Raw genomic sequence first — 17,279 nt, forward strand, 5'->3', positions numbered from 1 at the left:
GTTTGGAACAAGGTATCTTTAACAGATATCACCAAAACAGGGAAGATACGGCAACCTGATAGTGAGGTTGCAATAAAGACCGTAGTAGATCAGGAGTAATAAACAACAAACACATTTTAAAGATTGCAAATTATCATTGTCAAACTGCTGAACAAGATGTAAATAGTAACAGCAAACATTGATTGAAATGTTTGTATGCAGATGCCAGAAGCCTAAGAAATAAGGAGAGAGTTAGAATATATTGCACTAAATGAAAAATTAGATATAATAGGCATCTCTGAGACCTGGTGGAAGGAGGATAACCAGTGGGACACTGTCATACCGGGGTACAAATTATATCGTAGTGATAGGGTGGACCGAATTGGTGGAGGGGTAGCATTGTATATTAAAGAGAGCCTTAAATTAAATAGATTGAAAATTCTGCAGGAAACAAAACACTTCTTGGAATCACTGTGGATTGAAATTCCATGTGTAAAGGGGAAAAGGATAGTGATAGGAGTGTACTACCGTCCGCCTGGCCAGGATGAACAGACGGATGCAGAAATGTTAAAGGAAATTAGGGACGCAAACAAACTGGGCAACACGATAATAATGGGTGATTTCAATTACCCCGATATTGATTGGATAAATGTAACATCGGGACATGCTAGGCAGGTAAAATTCCTTGGCGAAATCAAGGACTTCTTTATGGAGCAGCTGGTACAGGAGCCGACAAGAGAATAATTCTAGACCTAGTCCTTAGAGGAGCGCATGATCTGGTGCGGGAGGTAATGGTGCCGGAGCCGCCTGATAACAGTGATCATAATACAGTATGATCAGATTTGATATTAGCTTTGAAGTAAGTATACATAGGAAATCAAATACATTAGCGTTTAACTTTAAAAAAGAAGACTATGATAAAATGAGAAGAATGGTGAAAAAAAAACTTAGAGGAGCGACTGCGAGGGTCAAAAATTTACATCAGGCGTGGATGCTGGTCAAAAACACCATCCTGGAAACCCAGGCCAAATATAAAGGAGGGAGGAAGACCAAATGACAGCCAACATGGTTAAAAAGTGAGGTGAAGGAAGCTATTAGAGCTAAAAGAAAATCCTTCAGAAAATGGAAGAAGGAACCGACTGAAAATAATAAGAAACAGCATAAGAAATGTCAAGTCAAATGCAAAGCGCTGATAAGGGAAGGCTAAGAGGGACTGTGAAAAAAAGATTGCATTATAGGCAAAAACACATAGTAAGATTTTTTTTAGGTATATTAAAAGGAAGAAGCCGGCAAAAGAATCGGTTAGATCACTAGATGACCGAGGGGTAAAAGGGGCGATCAAGGAAGACAAAGCCGTAGCAGAGAGATTAAATGAATTCTTTGCTTCAGTCTTCACCGTGGAAGATTTGGGAGTGATACCGGTGCCAGAAATGATATTTTTAAAAATTTTTTGTTACATTTGTACCCCGTGCTTTCCCACTCATAGCAGGTTCAATGCGGCTTACATATTATATACAGGTACTTATTTGTACCTGGGGCAATGGAGGGTTAAGTGACTTGCCCAGAGTCACAAGGAGCTGAAGTGGGAATTGAACCAAGTTCCCCAGGACCAAAGTCCACCACGCTAACCACTAGGCCACTCCTCCACTGACGAGTTGGAAAAACTGAATGAAATCTCTATAAACCTAGAGGATGTAATGGAGCAATTTGACAAATTGAAGAGCAGCAAATCTCCTGGACCGGATGGTATTCATCCCAGCGTACTGATAGAACTGAAAAATGAACTGGCGGAACTATTGTTAGTAATATGTAATTATCTTTAAAATCGAGCGTGGTACTGGAAAATGGAAGAAGGATCCAACCAAAAATAAGCATAAGAAATGGCAAGTCAAATGCAAAGCACTGATAAGGAAGGCAAAGAGAAACTTTGAAAAGAAGATTTTGTTGGAGGCAAAAACACATAGGGGGTCTTTCACTAAGCTGTGGTAGCGACTTTAGCGTGTGGTAGAAATCGGCTGGTGGTAAATGCCAAGACACCCATAGGAATACAATGGACATCTCGTGTTTACCACCAGCTGATTTCTACCAGAAGCTACGAATACGACCGAGGCTTAGTAAAATCTTTTTAGGTATATTAGAAGCAAAAGAATCAGTTGGGTGCTAGATGGCTGGGAGGTAAAAGGGGCACTCAAAGAAGACAAGACCATAGAGGAGAGACTAAGAGGGGCATAATCGAACGGGGCGCCCAAGTTTTCATGAGGGCGTCCTCGCAGGACGTCCCTGTGAAGGGGTGGGGAAACCCGTATTATCGAAACGAAAGATGGGCGTCCTAAATGTTGAGATGGTCGACCTTAGAGATGGTTGTCCCCAGTTTTCAGCCATAATGGAAACCGAGGATGCCCATCTCAAAAACGACCAAATCCGAGCCCTTTGATCATGGGAGGAGCCAGCATTTGTAGTGCACTGGTCCCCCTCACATGCCAGGACACCAACCGGGCATCCTAGGGGGCACTGCAGTGGACTTCACAAATTGCTCCCAGGTGCATAGCTCCCTTACCTTCTGTGCTGAGCCCCCCAACCTCCCCCCCCCAAAACCCACTACCTACAACTGTACACCACTACCATAGCCCTAAGGGGTGAAGGGGGGGCACCTACATGTGGGGACAGTAGGTTTCAGGTGGCTTTTGGAGGGCTCACATTTACTACCACAAGTGTAACAGGTAGGGGGGATGGGCCTGGGTCCGCCTGGCTGAAGTGCACATTATCCCAAACAGAGTTCAGGTTCAATATGGCTTACAATCCTGTTATAAGCAGGTGCTATCTCTGTCCCTAGAGGGTTTACAATCTTGGTTTTTGTACCAGGGGCAATGGAGGGTTAGGTGGCTTGCCCAGGGTCACAGGGAGCAGCAGTGGGAATAAAACCCACGATGTTGGGCTCAAAGCAGGGGCGTAGCCACGGGTGGGCCTGGACGGGCCCAGGCCCACCCATTTTCCCTCCAGGCCCGCCCATCCGCATTGCTGTCTCTATCCCTTTTGTCCCACGGAGGCAGCGCTTCCTTCCTGCCCTGTCTTCTCCCGAAGCTCCGCTGCATCGGTCCCTCCCTGCAAGTAGAATCCTCCTTCGCCGGTCGCGCTGCGCTGCCATGCAATTGCACACGCAGCTACGCTCCTCCCCCTGCCGCATCTATCTGGCTCTCTGTGATGCACTTCCTGTTTAGGGCCGGATGAACGCGGCAGGGGGAGGAGCGAAGCTGCGTGTGCATGGCAGCGCAGCGCGACCGGCGAAGGAGGATTCCACTTGCAGGGGACCGATGCAGTGGAGCTTCGGGAGAAGACAGGGCAGGAAGGAAGTGCTGCCTCCATGGGACAAAAGGGATAGAGACAGTGCGAAGGATGCGGATGGGCGGACCTGCAGGAAAAATGGCTGAGCTGCTGGGACATGGGAGGGAGAGGAGGAAGGGACTTGAGGGAAGGGAGAGAGCCGCTGGGACATGGGAGCATTGGAGCCGACTCTGTGGGTGCTGTGGGTGCTTGAGCACCCCCAATATTGAGAAAATTACTTGTATCTGTCCAGGGAAGGCTTATTTCCATTGGGCTTAGCACCCCCATTAATTTTGAAAAGTTGGCTCCTATGCATGGGAGGGAGAGGAAGAAGGGACTGGAGGGAAGGGAGAGAGCCGCTGGACATGGGAGGATAGGGAGAGAAAGAGGGGAGATGGATGGAAGGATGCAGAGAGAAAGGGGAGAGACTGGAAGAATGTGGAGAGAGAGAGAGAGAGAGAGAGAGAGAGAGGGGAGACTGAACAGAAAAGGGTAGAGAGATAGAGACACTAGATGGAAGGATCAGGAGAGAGGGTAGATGGGTGAAAGGATGAGGAGAGAAAGAGGGAAGACACTGGATGGAAGGGTAGGGAGAAAAAGGAGACGCTGGATGCAAAAGAAAGAGGGGAGCTGCTGGATGGAAAGAGGGAGAGGACAGAGTAGGGAAAGACTGGAGAATAAGAGGAAGGGGCATGTGGAGAACCAGGGTGAGGAAAAGATGAAAAGCCATAGGTGGTGAATGGACAGGAAACCCTGGCAAGAGAAAGACGAAGGAAATTAGAATCTAGAGACTGGGAGCAACACAATGAGAAAAAGTAAATGGCCATACAACAAAGGTAAAGAAAATAATTTTATTTTTAATTTAGGATAAAGTAATATGGTGTTAATAAAGTTTCAGAGACCAATACTTCCTTCCTTAGGTCAGGAGAGGATACCATAACAGCGTTATGCTGACCTGAGGCAGGAGGCTTTGGCCTCTGAAAGCTCATTGAAAAGGGTGTTAGGCTTTTAAATAAATTTTCTGAAACCTGATGCACTGAAAAGCAGCACTTTACCCCTATGTGACAAATGCATTTGATTAGTGTGACTAAATTTTGCTGGGGAAGGGGGAATAGAGAGAAAATTTTGTGTCCACCCACTTTAGGTTCAGGCCCATCCAAAATTGGCAGTCTGGCTATGCCACTGGCTCAAAGTCTGCTGCACTAACCATTAGGCCACTCCTCCACTCTGTGTATTTATTTGGGAGAGTCTCTAAGGGTGTCTCCCTTAATGTGGCTCTTAGGCTGTTGGAAGGGGTCTTATATTTCTGAGCTGTTACTGCATCACATCTCTCTCTCTCTCTCTCTCCCTCTCTCCTCAGGTAGTTATTTCTTCCGCACGGACAGTAAACGGGATGGTTGGCATGCTTGGCTCCTCAGCCACAACTGGAAAGAACTCAAAGGGAAAATAGATGCAGCTTTTTCCTGGGAAAATAAGATGTATTTTATCCAGGTATCTGTTCTTTCACTTTCTGACCACAAGTTTCCCTCCTGGGATTGGGGTTTTGCTTCCAAACTACACTCCCTTTCTGTGGGCACCGCTCCCCACCCACGTGTTCCTTTCCATCCTTATTTATGTATTTAAAATACGTCTAGTCTGCCTATCCCCAGGTCTAGGTGAGTCACAGAGAAATATATGAAATATGTATCAGGTTCATCCCTGCTTTCTTGCCAGGAGTCTTGTTCAGTTCTTGGGCCCCAATCCCTGCATACTGAGTTCCTGAAATAGTTGTTATTTCTAACCTTGCAGTGTGATCTATCTAATTTGATTGTTATGGGTGATTATAATATACATTTTGAGGCAGTTGTTGTGAATACATTTCTAGCTGAGTTTGTACACGTGGGACTAGCAGGGGTGTAGCCAGACAACTGATTTTGGGTGGGCCTAGGCAAGAAGTGGGTGGGCACCAAGTGTTCTCCCCTTCACCCACCACCAAAAAAAATCTCAGCTGGCGGGAAAACGCTTCTTTCCACCTTAGCAGTCTGCAGCAGGCACGCGCTGAAAACTGAGCATGCACATTTGCAGGTATCCTGGAGAATAGAGTTTTCATTACCATCAGGGGGAAGTCTTCTGCTGGCAGAGTTTGGGATCCCCACCAGTTACCGCTAATATGTGTGCTGCTGTTGGGTGGGCCTGAGCCCTAATTGGGTGGGCCCCGGCCCACCTGTGGCTACGCCACTGGGGACTAGATTCAGTCAGTGCAATAGCTTGGGTATTATTTTAAATTCTCGTTGAGGTCTTTTTGAGAAAACTGCAGGCATTGTTAGAACCAAATGACTTTAGATTAGAGGTTCAGATGTTGGCTTTGGTTTTGCCATACATAGATTATTGTAATATGGCTTACGTTAGCTCTCTTGATGTTTCATTACATCTGCTTCAGTTAGTGCAAAATGCAGCATATCACATCGCTGTGAGTTGGAAGAAACTGGAGCATGTTACTGAGGGTTTATTGAAGTGTTTATGAGTTCTGCAAAGTAGAGAATTAAGGAAACGGTTGCTTAAAAATAAGTCAACCCAAACTTTATGGTGTAAAAAGAGTTTTTGTGTGTGTTGTTGTTGGAAAGGGTGAGAAAAAATGTACATGTGAATGAGTCTTTTCCATTGTTGGAATTTGCTTCCGTCTTCCCTGCAACAGAAGAGGAACTTTCTAACCTTTAGAAAGGAATTAAAGACACATTTATGTAGGCTGCTTATAGGTAAGGTAGAATAGCACTTTAACCTGTTGCCTTAGATTTTATGTATTTGAAGTAAAATGTTTTAATTGGAGATTTAATTTTATGTATGTCACTGAGATAGGTGAGTTATAAATCTATCTAGTGAATGAAATGAAACCCTGAAGCTTCCTCTGTAGCTGGAACCTGCATTCATTACTTCTACAGTTCATTCAACTGAGCAGAAGGTTGCCTTCATTGACTGTGCTTGGACCTTCCACCATTTAATCAGAACCAAATGCTGGGTGCAGTGGCGTAGCCACAGGTGGGCCTGGGTGGGCCAGGGCCCACCCATTTAGTGCTCAGGCCCACCCAACAGTAGCACACATTTAGCGGTAGCTGATGGGGATCTCAAGCTTGGCCAGCTGAACACTTCCCCCTGATGGTAACAAAAACACTACTCTCCACGATACTGGCACCTGTGCATGCTCAGTTATCAGCGCATGCCTGCTGCATACTGCCAAGGTGGAAAGAAGCACTTTCCCGCCAGCTTAAATATTTTTTTTGGTGGTGGTTTGGGAGGGGGGAGAACACTTGGTGCCCACCCACTTCTTGCCTAGGCCCACCTAAAGTTTGTTGTCTGGCTACGCCCCTGGCTGGGTGGCACTGGTACCCTCTGTCCCTGGGCAGGAGATCAGTTCCACACCTCTGTCTCCAGGCTAGAGAACCATCTTCCTGCTCTCTGCACAGGAGGGAGAACCGTCTTCTGTCCTCAGGCAAGAGAGCTGCCGAGCTGCCCCCTGTCTCCAGGTAAAGAATAGTTACTAAATCCTGTCTTTCTTCCATTTTATTTCTCAGGGATCACAGGTCACTATCTTCCTCTCAGATCAGTTCTACACTCTGGTGCAAGGATATCCCCACCCCTCGCAGGAAGAGCTGGGTATTGGAGAGCTGGATGCTGCTTTCACCTGCCCCCACTCCTCCCAGCTGTATGTCATCAAAGGTGAGCATCAGCCATTCTATGTGTTCTGCTCACCATTACTGCCTACAGGATTTCATGGGACCCTCCAATAGAAGATTTGGTGGACCTTTGCTGCTTTCCCTTGGCATGAGTGGCACAATTCTCAGTTAAATATACCGCCCTTCATTGATGAACAGACTAGACCGGTTTAGTTCTAGGCTTCCTTGTCAAACAGGTCTTTTCAAGTGATCTCTGGTGGGTGGTGTTTCTTAGAGTCCTATACTTGCCCCCACCTTAGTCAGTCTTTTCCATGCCCTACTGGCTGCCCCTAATCCAAGTTGTTAGTCTATTCCACTTCTTCTACACAGATGACATTGAGTTGCCCGTTACTATAGACCAAGGCTCAGTCAGTCTGGATCCTCTTAACAGCTGTTCTGATGCCAGGGCATAGTGGTCAGCACAGCAAAGCTTTTTTTGAACCCAGAGAAATCAGAAGCCACCAGTGCAAGGGATGTTTGTGCAAGATGGTGCCTATATCGCTGGAATCTTTTACCCTTGATAATGCCTTAAGAATATGGAAAGACTTCCTACTATATAAGAGTTGGTTTGAGTAGATATGGCCACCATGATATGGCATAGCCTTCGCAATAGGTTGAGATATAGTATGAGGGATTTAGTAATTGGAGGGGGTGGGGGGGAGTCTGAAGTTTTGAGAACGGTTGGCAGAGTGGGGGATGGGGAGGTTGGTTTTTAGGGGTCTAGAGAGTGGGGGAGATATTTCGACGAAATTTAGTTCAGTGACTGTGGCTGTTTATAACGTTTTCTAAAATCTTGAAAAAGATAAAAAGTGGAGATCTTAATTGGCTGTTACGTATGTTGTGGTTTATAATTTACCATCTCTTTTTTGCTTTCATGTCAGGCAATAAGATTCAGATGGTGGATTTGAAGCTGAGCCCTCGTGCCCCAGAGCAGGAGAAGGTGATTGTGCATGTCCATGTGGATGGTGCGATGTGTAACACGGAGGGTGTGCATATATTCAGTGGACCATTCTTCTATCGATACACGGATGTCGCTTCACTGCTGAGTGCCAAAGAGCTGCCAGAAGCTCACCGGATTTCTACAGAGATTATGGAGTGCACCCAGTGAGGGGCACAGCCTCATTCCTTCTACCCTCATTACCCCCCCCCCCCTTGTTTCATTGGAGTTCTGTACTAACTAGTCCTCTCTCATCATGTAATATCCAGTATCTCTCATGGGAGCCAATTTTTCAAAATTATTTGGGGTGCCAAGACCTAGACATACACAAGGAATTTTCTCAATATTGGGGGTGCTCAAGAACCCACAGCACCCACAGAGCTGGCTCCTATGGTCTCTCTTCTCTTTTCTAGTTATTCTTCACTTTGAATTCATGTTTACCTCTCTGGACACTGGCAAGACTCCATGGAACTGTTTTTAAGTACTCAATAAAGGCCTTGATGAATTAAACCTCACAGTGACTGTCTGTCTCTGTCCAAATATGCAGTAATTAATATTTTCAGTGTGTTTTATTGTGTGTAATACAGACAGCTTGTATTGGAAGTCTGAGCTGGCCTATATTTATTTAGATTTTGCTCAAACCTTTTCAGTAGTAGCTCAAGATGAGTTACATTCAGGTACACTGGATATTGGGAGAGGGTAGGTAAAAGGGGATCTGGGAAGGCACGCAGAAGGTGGGTGTAGGCAGCCGGGGAACCCCAACGGGGCAGACTTCATGTGCCCAACACCCACATTCAGAAAGCTGCGCTACCGGAGGCAGAGAGGTTGGCCGGGTTAAGGAAGAAGAGGAGGAACTACCAGTCCCAGAATCCCTCTCTTCCCCACCCGGCTGTGCAAGAATTAGGGGAGGAGATAGAAGATTGGGAAATGGTCTCTGAGGGAGGTGATGAGGGCCAGCTGGAGAGGTTGGGGGCGGGGGAAGTTGAAGAGGAGGATAAAATGGAGGTTACTGAAGGACTAGAAGAGGAACAGATGGAGATTGGAGCCCTGGCTCAAACCCAAAAAGCTGCTGTAAGAGGGTGGCTAGCTGTACCTTGGAGAGCCTGGTGGAAGACCAGAGGAGAGAGGCTGAGGCACTGGGGGAAATCTCTACTAAAGAGGAAACAGGTGCAGCCTGTGGGAGAGAAAGAGAGCTGGGCACAATTGAAACCCCAGCCCGAACCAGGTGGGAATAAAGCTGTGTAACCGTGCTGTAAGAAGGTGCAAGAAAGACTGTGTAAACTGTTTCATACTAAAAAGGTCTGGGCTATTTGTTTTTTCCCTCTGATAATGTACTGTTCCCTAAGTGAAGTAATCTGAGCTAAAGTGAAGTGAAGTTATATGGACTGTTTTTGAACCTGAGTTTGAAGTTATATGGACTGTTTTTGAACCTGAATCTGACTGTGTTGAACCTGAATTGTGCTCTGGGCTGCTAGCCTAAACAACCTGGAGTGAAGGGTGTTTTGTTGATTTGAAGCAAGAAAATAAAAGCTCTTACTTATAAACATTGGGCTTTGAATGTGCCTCTGTGAAAGGAATGGAGGGAGGAGGGAGGAGGAAGTCCTGGGAGTTCGCAGGGCCTGGAGCCAAGGCTCAGAGGAGCCAGATTGCTGTGGAGTGAAGGCAACAGTCGTGTGAAGGAAGAGGCAGCTAAGCAGGGTTGAGCCTGGCTGGGTCCTGGATGGGCAACCCAGCTACAATATTTATAAAGAAAGCATTTAGCTATCTGGGTCTCTTTCTCGGGGGTTGCAGGAGAACAGTGTCTATGTAGGCTTGCGGTGGTCTCTAGCAGGAGAGTAAAACGCAGCTAGCTGTCTCTTTAATATGTAGTCAAGGAAGGATAGCAGTGGTGTGACCCTTGTGCAACATCTGTTTATTCAAAATAAACCAATTGAACCAATGGACTCCCTCGTAGGCTTTGTTTGAAATGCACTTGAAAAAGGTTTTACTAGGGAGTTTTTGCATGCTCCTTTTTTTTCAATATTTGTTTGCAAAACTTTTAGTTTCTAGTTTATTAAAATTTACTCTACTGCTGTTAGCTAAGAAGTTGATCACAGCGGTTAACACTCTGAAAACCAAACATAAGAACAATGAAAAGAAATACAATTCTTGATAGGAAAGAGAACGACACTTTCAATCACAGTCAAATAAATACATGAAGCTGAGCAGTAGGAGTAACTGTGGCACAAACCTTCAACGAGTATCCTTAAACGGAGTCAAAAGCTTGGCAAAACCGCCAGGTCTTTAAGGTCATTTTAAATTTCAGCCCAGAATTCTAGAGGAAGGGAGCTAAACAAGACATGGTGCCTTGTAGATTCTAGCTGGGCTAACTTAGGGCTCCGGAGACACAAACGGTGGTCATTGATAGAATGAAGCAGCCTAATGGGGGAATATGGAATGGTGACAATAGCGTGAGAGTTCTAAGATAATTCGTTTGACAACAGGCAGCCAGTGTAGTTTGATGAATAGGGGAGAAACATGATTGTATTTCCGAGCGTGACAGAGTAATTGTTCTGGAGCGACTGCAGTTTGTTTAGATTCGATTGGGTGCATCCTAGATAGACTTTTATATTACAATAATCCAATCTAGTAACAAGTAAAGAAAGAATTAAAGAATGAAGTTCATCAGATGGAAGTTGGCGAAGTATGAACAAGCTAGTTTTGCATACATTAGAAATTTGCAAATCTATCTTTCTCACTGTGGAGTGGTTTACAACAAGAGTCATTTTCATATTTATTTATTTGTTGCATTTGTATCCCACATTATCCCACCTCTTTGCAGGCTCAATGTGGCTTAGTTACAATACATCATGAATAGTGGATACAAGAAGAGAGTAGACATTTGGTATTACAGAGGGTTTGGGGTTACATGATAATGATGAAGCATATGAGTAAAAACAAGAAAACATTATAAGACAGTTTTGGATACATGTGGAGGATCTCACATGTGTTGATCTTTGTGATATGTCTTGTTGAAGAGATGGGTCTTCAGTAGTTTGCGGAAGCTGGTTAGTTCATGGATCATTTTTAGGTTGCGTGGCAGCGTGTTCCAGAATTGTGTGCTCATATAAGAAAAGGTTGTTGCGTGCATTAGTTTATTTTTTAGACCTTTACAGTTGGGGAAATGAAGATTAAGAAATGTGTGAGATGATTTTTTAGTGTTCCTGGGTGGTAGGTCTATCAGGTCTGACATGTAGGCTGGGGCATTGTCATGGATGACTTTGTGAACTAGGGTACACACCTTGAACACAATGTGTTCTTTGAGTGGGAGCCAGTGTAACTTCTCACGTAGGGGTTTAGCACTTTCATATTTTTTATTTTTGTTACATTTGTACCCTGTGCTTTCCCACTCATGGCAGGCTCAATGCAGCTTACATGGGGCAATGGAGGGTTAAGTGACTTGCCCAGAGTCACAAGGAGCTGCCTGTGCTGGGAATCAAACTCAGTTCCTCAGTTCCCCAGGACCAAAGTCCACCACCCTAACCACTAGGCCACTCCTCCACTCCACGCCACATTTTGATTTTACGAATACAAGTCTGGCTGCTGTGTTCTGAGCTGTCTGGAGTTTTTTTGAGTATTTTGTTCTTTGCAGCCAGCGTAGAGTGTTTTAAAGTAGTCTAGATGGCTGAGTACCAATGATTGTACCAGATTACGGAAGACGGTCCTTGGGAAGAATGGTCTTACTCTTTTCAATTTCCACATTGAGTTGAACATTTTTTTGGTTGTGTTTTTCGCGTGACTTTCAAGTGTTAGGTGCCTATCAATGGTAACTCCGAGAATTTTTAGGGTGTCCGAAATTGGTAGGTTCAGTTTTGGTGTGTTGATGGTGGTATATTTGTTCATGTTGTGTTGAGAGGTGAGTATTAGGCATTGGGTTTTTTCTGCATTAAGTTTCAGCTGGAATGCATCTGCCCATGAATGCATGATATGTAGACTTTGGTTGATGTCATTGGAAATTTCCTTTAAGTCTTGTTTAAATGGGATGTAGATCATTATGTCATCAGCGTATATGTATGGGTTGAGGTTTTGGTTTGATAGTAAAACATGCTTTACAAATGCAAAATAGTTTGGAGTAGAGGAGTTGCCTAGTGGTTAGTGCAGTGGACTTTGATCCTGGGAAACTGAGTTCAATTCCCACTGCAGCTCCCTATGACTCTGGGCAAGTCACTTAACCCTCCATTGCCCCTGGTACAAAATAAGTACCTGAATATATGTAAACCGCTTTGAATGTAGTTGCAAAAACCTCAGAAAGGTGGTATATCAAGTCCCATTTCCCTTTCCTCTTTCCCCCCTATATTTGATCTGCCCTATCATTCTCATATAATATCTATCCCAGCCTTGCAAAATCCCTTTGATTTCTCTCCTTCCACCACCTGTCTGTGATGGTTATTATGACTTTCTAAGGGGATGTTCTGACTTACCAGTTTTGTCAGTTTCCTTTGAAGATGCTTCACTCTGAACCAGGGCCGGCTCAAAGCATGGATCAAATGAGGCGCTGGTTCAGGGTCTCAAGGGTGCTAAAGACCTGCCTCACTGGTTGTCCTACAACAACCAGTTCCCTGCTCAGGGCTAGTGACAGTGTCTCCCCACTTCACCCCCTATGTCTAGCATCTCTCTCTCTCTCTCTCCCTCCTCTCTGCCCCAGGTCCAGAATCTTCCATCTCTCTCAACCTGTCACGGAGTCCGGAGTAGTGAGCCCTTGGGCCAATGCCAGTGACCGGCAGCAGCAGGTGAACCACCCAAACAGGAAGTGAGGCTGAACATAGACAGGCTGGCATAAGCAGGACCAGAACTAGCATGATGGGAACTGAAGCGGTAGATGAGCAGGACTGGAACAACCGGATTCTGGAACGGACTTGGCTTGGCTGGAACCGGATTCTGGAACGGGCTTGGCTTGGCTTGACTGGAACCGGATTATGGATTCTCAAACAGGATTCAGGAGTCTCTAACAGGCTTGACTGGAAGGGAAGCTGAAAGCAGACAGGGTTGGAACAAACAGTGGAGAAACTGAAGCTGAAGACAAACAGGGCAGACATAAGCAGGATTAGAACTGAAGCTGAAGGCTTGCAGGGCTGGAACAAACAGGGTTGGAGAAGAAGTTGAAGACTGGCAAGAGAAGAACTAGCAGGGCTGGAACTGCAACAAACACACACAGACGAAAACTCATCTGAAGGCCTCTGTTGCAAAGGGAAGTCTGAAAGTTCCCAGGTACTTAATAAAGGCAATTACAGATGAGGTCACTAGTAAGAGTGAGGCTTGGCTGCAGGAACCCCAAAGCAAGTCTGGAATGCTGGAAGATCTGGATAGGACTGGAATGAACTCTGGATTCTGGAACATGTTTGGGAAACAGGAAGAAGACAGTCCACAACAGCCATAGGGCCTGGTCACCAGGAGGTGAGGTGAGTGTAGGCATGGGATACAGTCAGAACTGTGACACAACCTCCCCTTTACCCCCCACTATCCGGGTGTGGCATCTCCCTTTCTTTCTCAACTTCCTCCCCCCCCCCCCCCCCCGCCCCATAATCTGGCATTGCCCTCTCTCTCTCAACTCTCAGTCCACCTTAAAACATGCCTTTTCCCTCTTAAGGTTACCAGCAGCAGTAGCATTTCACATAAGCTGCCTGTGGTGGGCCCTGGAGTCTTCCCTATGATGCATACTGCCCCTGCAAAAACAGGAAGTTACATCAGAGGGGGAGGGACGTGGCAGAAGGAAGGCTCCAGGGCTGTCTACAGGCAGCACATGTGAAACACAACCACTGTTAGTGACCTTATGAGGGAAAAGGCACATTTTGGGGTAGCCTGGAGGGGTTGAAAGAGATGGGGTAATGCCAGATCATGAGTGTGTGTGTGTGTGGGGGGGGGGGGTAGTTGAGAGAGAGGGAGATGCCAGACCTGGGAGCACAGGAGAGGGAGGGAGGGAAGAGAGAGGGAGAGATCTTGGACCCAGGGGTGGTGGGAGGAAAAATGTATTGGGACTACTTAACATAGGAGAAAGATTCTGGATGGGAGGTTGGGCTCTATAGGAAGATGGAGGATAGATGCTGGATTTGGGGATTGCATAGGGTAATGCAATAGTGTAGGTACCACCTTTTTGTGGTACAACCAAAGTGGTTTATATATTACATGCAGGTACTTTTTTATAAGGAGATGAAAGGGACATAGATGTCAGACATAATGACATAGGGTGATGGAGGGTAGATGTTGGACATATGGGGACATAGTAACATAGTAGATGACGGCAGAAAAAGACCTACACGGTCCATCCAGTCTGCCCAAGATAAACTCATATGTGTATACCTTACCTTGATTTGTACCTGTCTTTTCAGGGCACAGACCGTATAAGTCTGCCCAGCAGTATTCCCCGCCTCCCAACCACCAGTCCTGTCTCCCATCACCAGCTCTGGCACAGACCGTATAAGTCTGCCCTCCACTATCCACACCTCCCAACCACCAACCCCTCTTCCCCCCACCTGCTCTGCCACCCAATTTTAGCTAAGGTTCTGAGGATCCATTCCTTCTGCACAGGATTCCTTTATGCATATCCCACGCATGTTTGAATTCCGTTACCGTTTTCATCTCCACCACCTCCCGCGGGAGGGCATTCCAAGCATCCACCACCCTCTCCGTGAAAAAATACTTCCTGACATCTTTCCTGAGTCTGCCCCCCTTCAATCTCATTTCATGTCCTCTCGTTTTACCACCTTCCCATCTCCGGAAAAGATTCGTTTGCGGATTAATACCTTTCAAATATTTGAACGTCTGTATCATATCACCCCTGTTCCTCCTTTCCTCCAGGGTATACATGTTCAGGTCAGCAAGTCTCTCTTCATACGTCTTGGAACGCAAATCCCATACCATTCTCGTAGCTTTTCTTTGCACCGCTTCCATTTTTTTAACATCCTTCGCAAGGTACGGCCTCCAAAACTGAACACAATACTCCAGGTGGGCCCTCACCAACGTCTTATACAGGGGCATTAAAACCTCCTTTTTTCTGCTGGTCACACCTCTCTCTATACAGCCTAGCAATCTTTTAGCTAAGGCCACCGCCTTGTCGCACTGTTTCGTCGCCTTCAGGTCCTCAGATACTATCACCCCAAGATCCCTCTCCCCGTCCGTGCCTATCAGACTCTCCCCGCCTAACACATACATCTCCCTTGGATTTCTACTCCCTAAGTGCATCACTTTGCATTTCTTCGCATTGAATTTTAATTGCCAAACGTTAGACCATTCTTCCAGCTTCTTCAGATCTTTTTTCATGTTTTCCACTCCCTCCGGGGTGTCCACTCTGTTGGAAATCTTGGTGTCATCCGCAAAAAGGCAAACTTTACCTTGTAACCCTTCGGTAATGTCACTCACAAATATATTGAACAGAATCGGCCCCAGCACCGATCCCTGAGGCACTCCACTACTCACCTTTCCCTCCTCCGAGCGAACTCCATTCACCACCACCATCTTGCGTCTGCCCGTCAACCAGTTCCTAATCCAATTTACCACTTCGGGTCCTATCTTCAGCCCATCTAGTTTATTCAAGAGCCTCCTGTGGGGAACCGTGTCAAAAGCCTTGCTGAAATCTAAGTAGATTACGTCCATAGCACGTCCTTGATTTAATTCTCCTGTCACCCAGTCAAAGAATTCAATGAGATTCGTTTGGCACGATTTCCCTTTGGTGAAACCATGTTGTCTCGGATCTTGCAACTTATTGGCTTCCAGGAAATTCACTATCCTTTCCTTCAGCATCGTTTCCATTACTTTCCAATAACCGAAGTGAGGCTTACCGGCCTGTAGTTTCCAGCTTCTTCCCTATCACCACTTTTGTGAAGAGGGACCACCTCCGCCGTTCTCCAATCCCTCGGAAACCTCTCCCGTCTCCAAGGATTTATTAAACAAATCTTTAAGAGGACCCGCCAGAACCTCTCTGAGCTCCCTCAGTATTCTGGGGTGGATCCCGTCCGGTCCCATGGCTTTGTCCACCTTTAGCTTTCCAAGTTGTTGATACACATAGGGACATAGGGAGACAGAAGAAAGATGTAGGACATGCAGGGGGAGGACCTAGGGGGACTGAAGGGAGATAGTGGACCTGAGGGGAGTGTTTGTTGGATTGAGGAAGGGATTGTACAGGGAGATGTTAGACACAAGGACATAGAGTAATGGAGGGAATATGTTGGACATGGAGAGGGAAATGGGGAAAAGCTGGACACGGGGAGAGATGGGAAAAGAGTGCAGATGCTGGATATGGGGAGAAATTGGGAAAGGTGTGAGGTGGGAATTGGTTGGCGCTTGAGGGGTTGGCAAAGAGTCTGCTGAGTCCTTGGCGACACGAGGAGAAGTGAGGGTTCTAAATATATTATAGAGGGTGGCAGTGTTGGGGGCACTGGAAATTTTCTCAGTATAGAAGTGTTTCTTAGAGGTGAGAATAGCTGTCTTCTAGGAGTCAGCTATGTCAATGTATATAGTGTAGGTAAGGGAGAACGTTGATATCTCCATCCTTGTTGTGCCTCTTTGAGCTGTTTGAGGTCAGGTGTAAACCATGGTTCCCTGTGCTTGGAGGGATGAGAGAGAGGGGGTTGTCTTCACAGATGTCAGAGAGTCTAGAACAGTATGAAGAGATATTGTCCAAGTAATTAATCTGTCATCAAAGGGCAATGTGGCCAAACTATTGAGGTCTAGTCCTGATTGAGTGAGTAGAGATTCAGCAGTGATAGTACTAAGGTCTCTGTGGAAGACGTTTGGTAGCAAGTGAGCAATGGAGGAGATGGTTATGGAGTAGTGAAATGATAGGAGGAAATGATCTGTCCATGGCAAGGGAAAGGTTGAGAATTTGGTCAGAGAGTGAGGTAGATCATAGGCGAGCGTATGAAGTCTAGAGTGTGACCCCTAAGAGGAGTGGGACCCTGGATATGTTGTGAAAGATTCAGATCTGAAATGAGTGTAGAAAAGTCTTGTGCAGAGGGAGAAGTAAGATCATCTAGATGGAGGCTGAAGTCACCTAATATAATTGGATAGAGAAAGTTCATGCAGTGATCAGTAATTGTAGTATGAAACAGTTGAAGGGAAGATGTGGTAGGAGGGAGAGGATGATAAGTAAGTTGAAAATTTGAAAAGGAGTGTGGGCCAAGCCTGAAGGTAAGAGATTACAGAAGACGATGAGAATGGGGTGAGGAACATGAAAGTTGAAGATAGAAACATAGAAACATGACAGCAGATAAAGGCCATATGACCCATCCAGTCTGCCCATCCTCTGTAACCCCTAATTCTTCCTGTTCCTAAGTGATCCCACATGCTTATCCCATGCCTTTTTAAACTCTGGGACAGTC

General features: G+C 45.9%; 1 protein-coding gene across 1 annotated transcript in view; it reads left to right on the forward strand.

The window, feature by feature from the left end:
- Nucleotides 1-8,441, forward strand: part of LOC115468243 (hemopexin-like) — a 38,184-nt gene extending 29,743 nt beyond the window's left edge. Inside the window, exons 8-10 of the mRNA XM_030199783.1 lie at nucleotides 4,661-4,791; nucleotides 6,849-6,993; nucleotides 7,871-8,441. Coding sequence (XP_030055643.1) covers nucleotides 4,661-4,791; nucleotides 6,849-6,993; nucleotides 7,871-8,097 — 503 coding nt within the window. The 3' untranslated portion in view covers nucleotides 8,098-8,441. The remainder of the gene's footprint in view (nucleotides 1-4,660; nucleotides 4,792-6,848; nucleotides 6,994-7,870) is intronic.
- Nucleotides 8,442-17,279: the final 8,838 nt, after the last annotated feature.

This window comes from Microcaecilia unicolor, chromosome 4 (genome assembly GCF_901765095.1).
Source record: "Microcaecilia unicolor chromosome 4, aMicUni1.1, whole genome shotgun sequence".
NCBI classification, from domain to species: domain Eukaryota; kingdom Metazoa; phylum Chordata; class Amphibia; order Gymnophiona; family Siphonopidae; genus Microcaecilia; species Microcaecilia unicolor.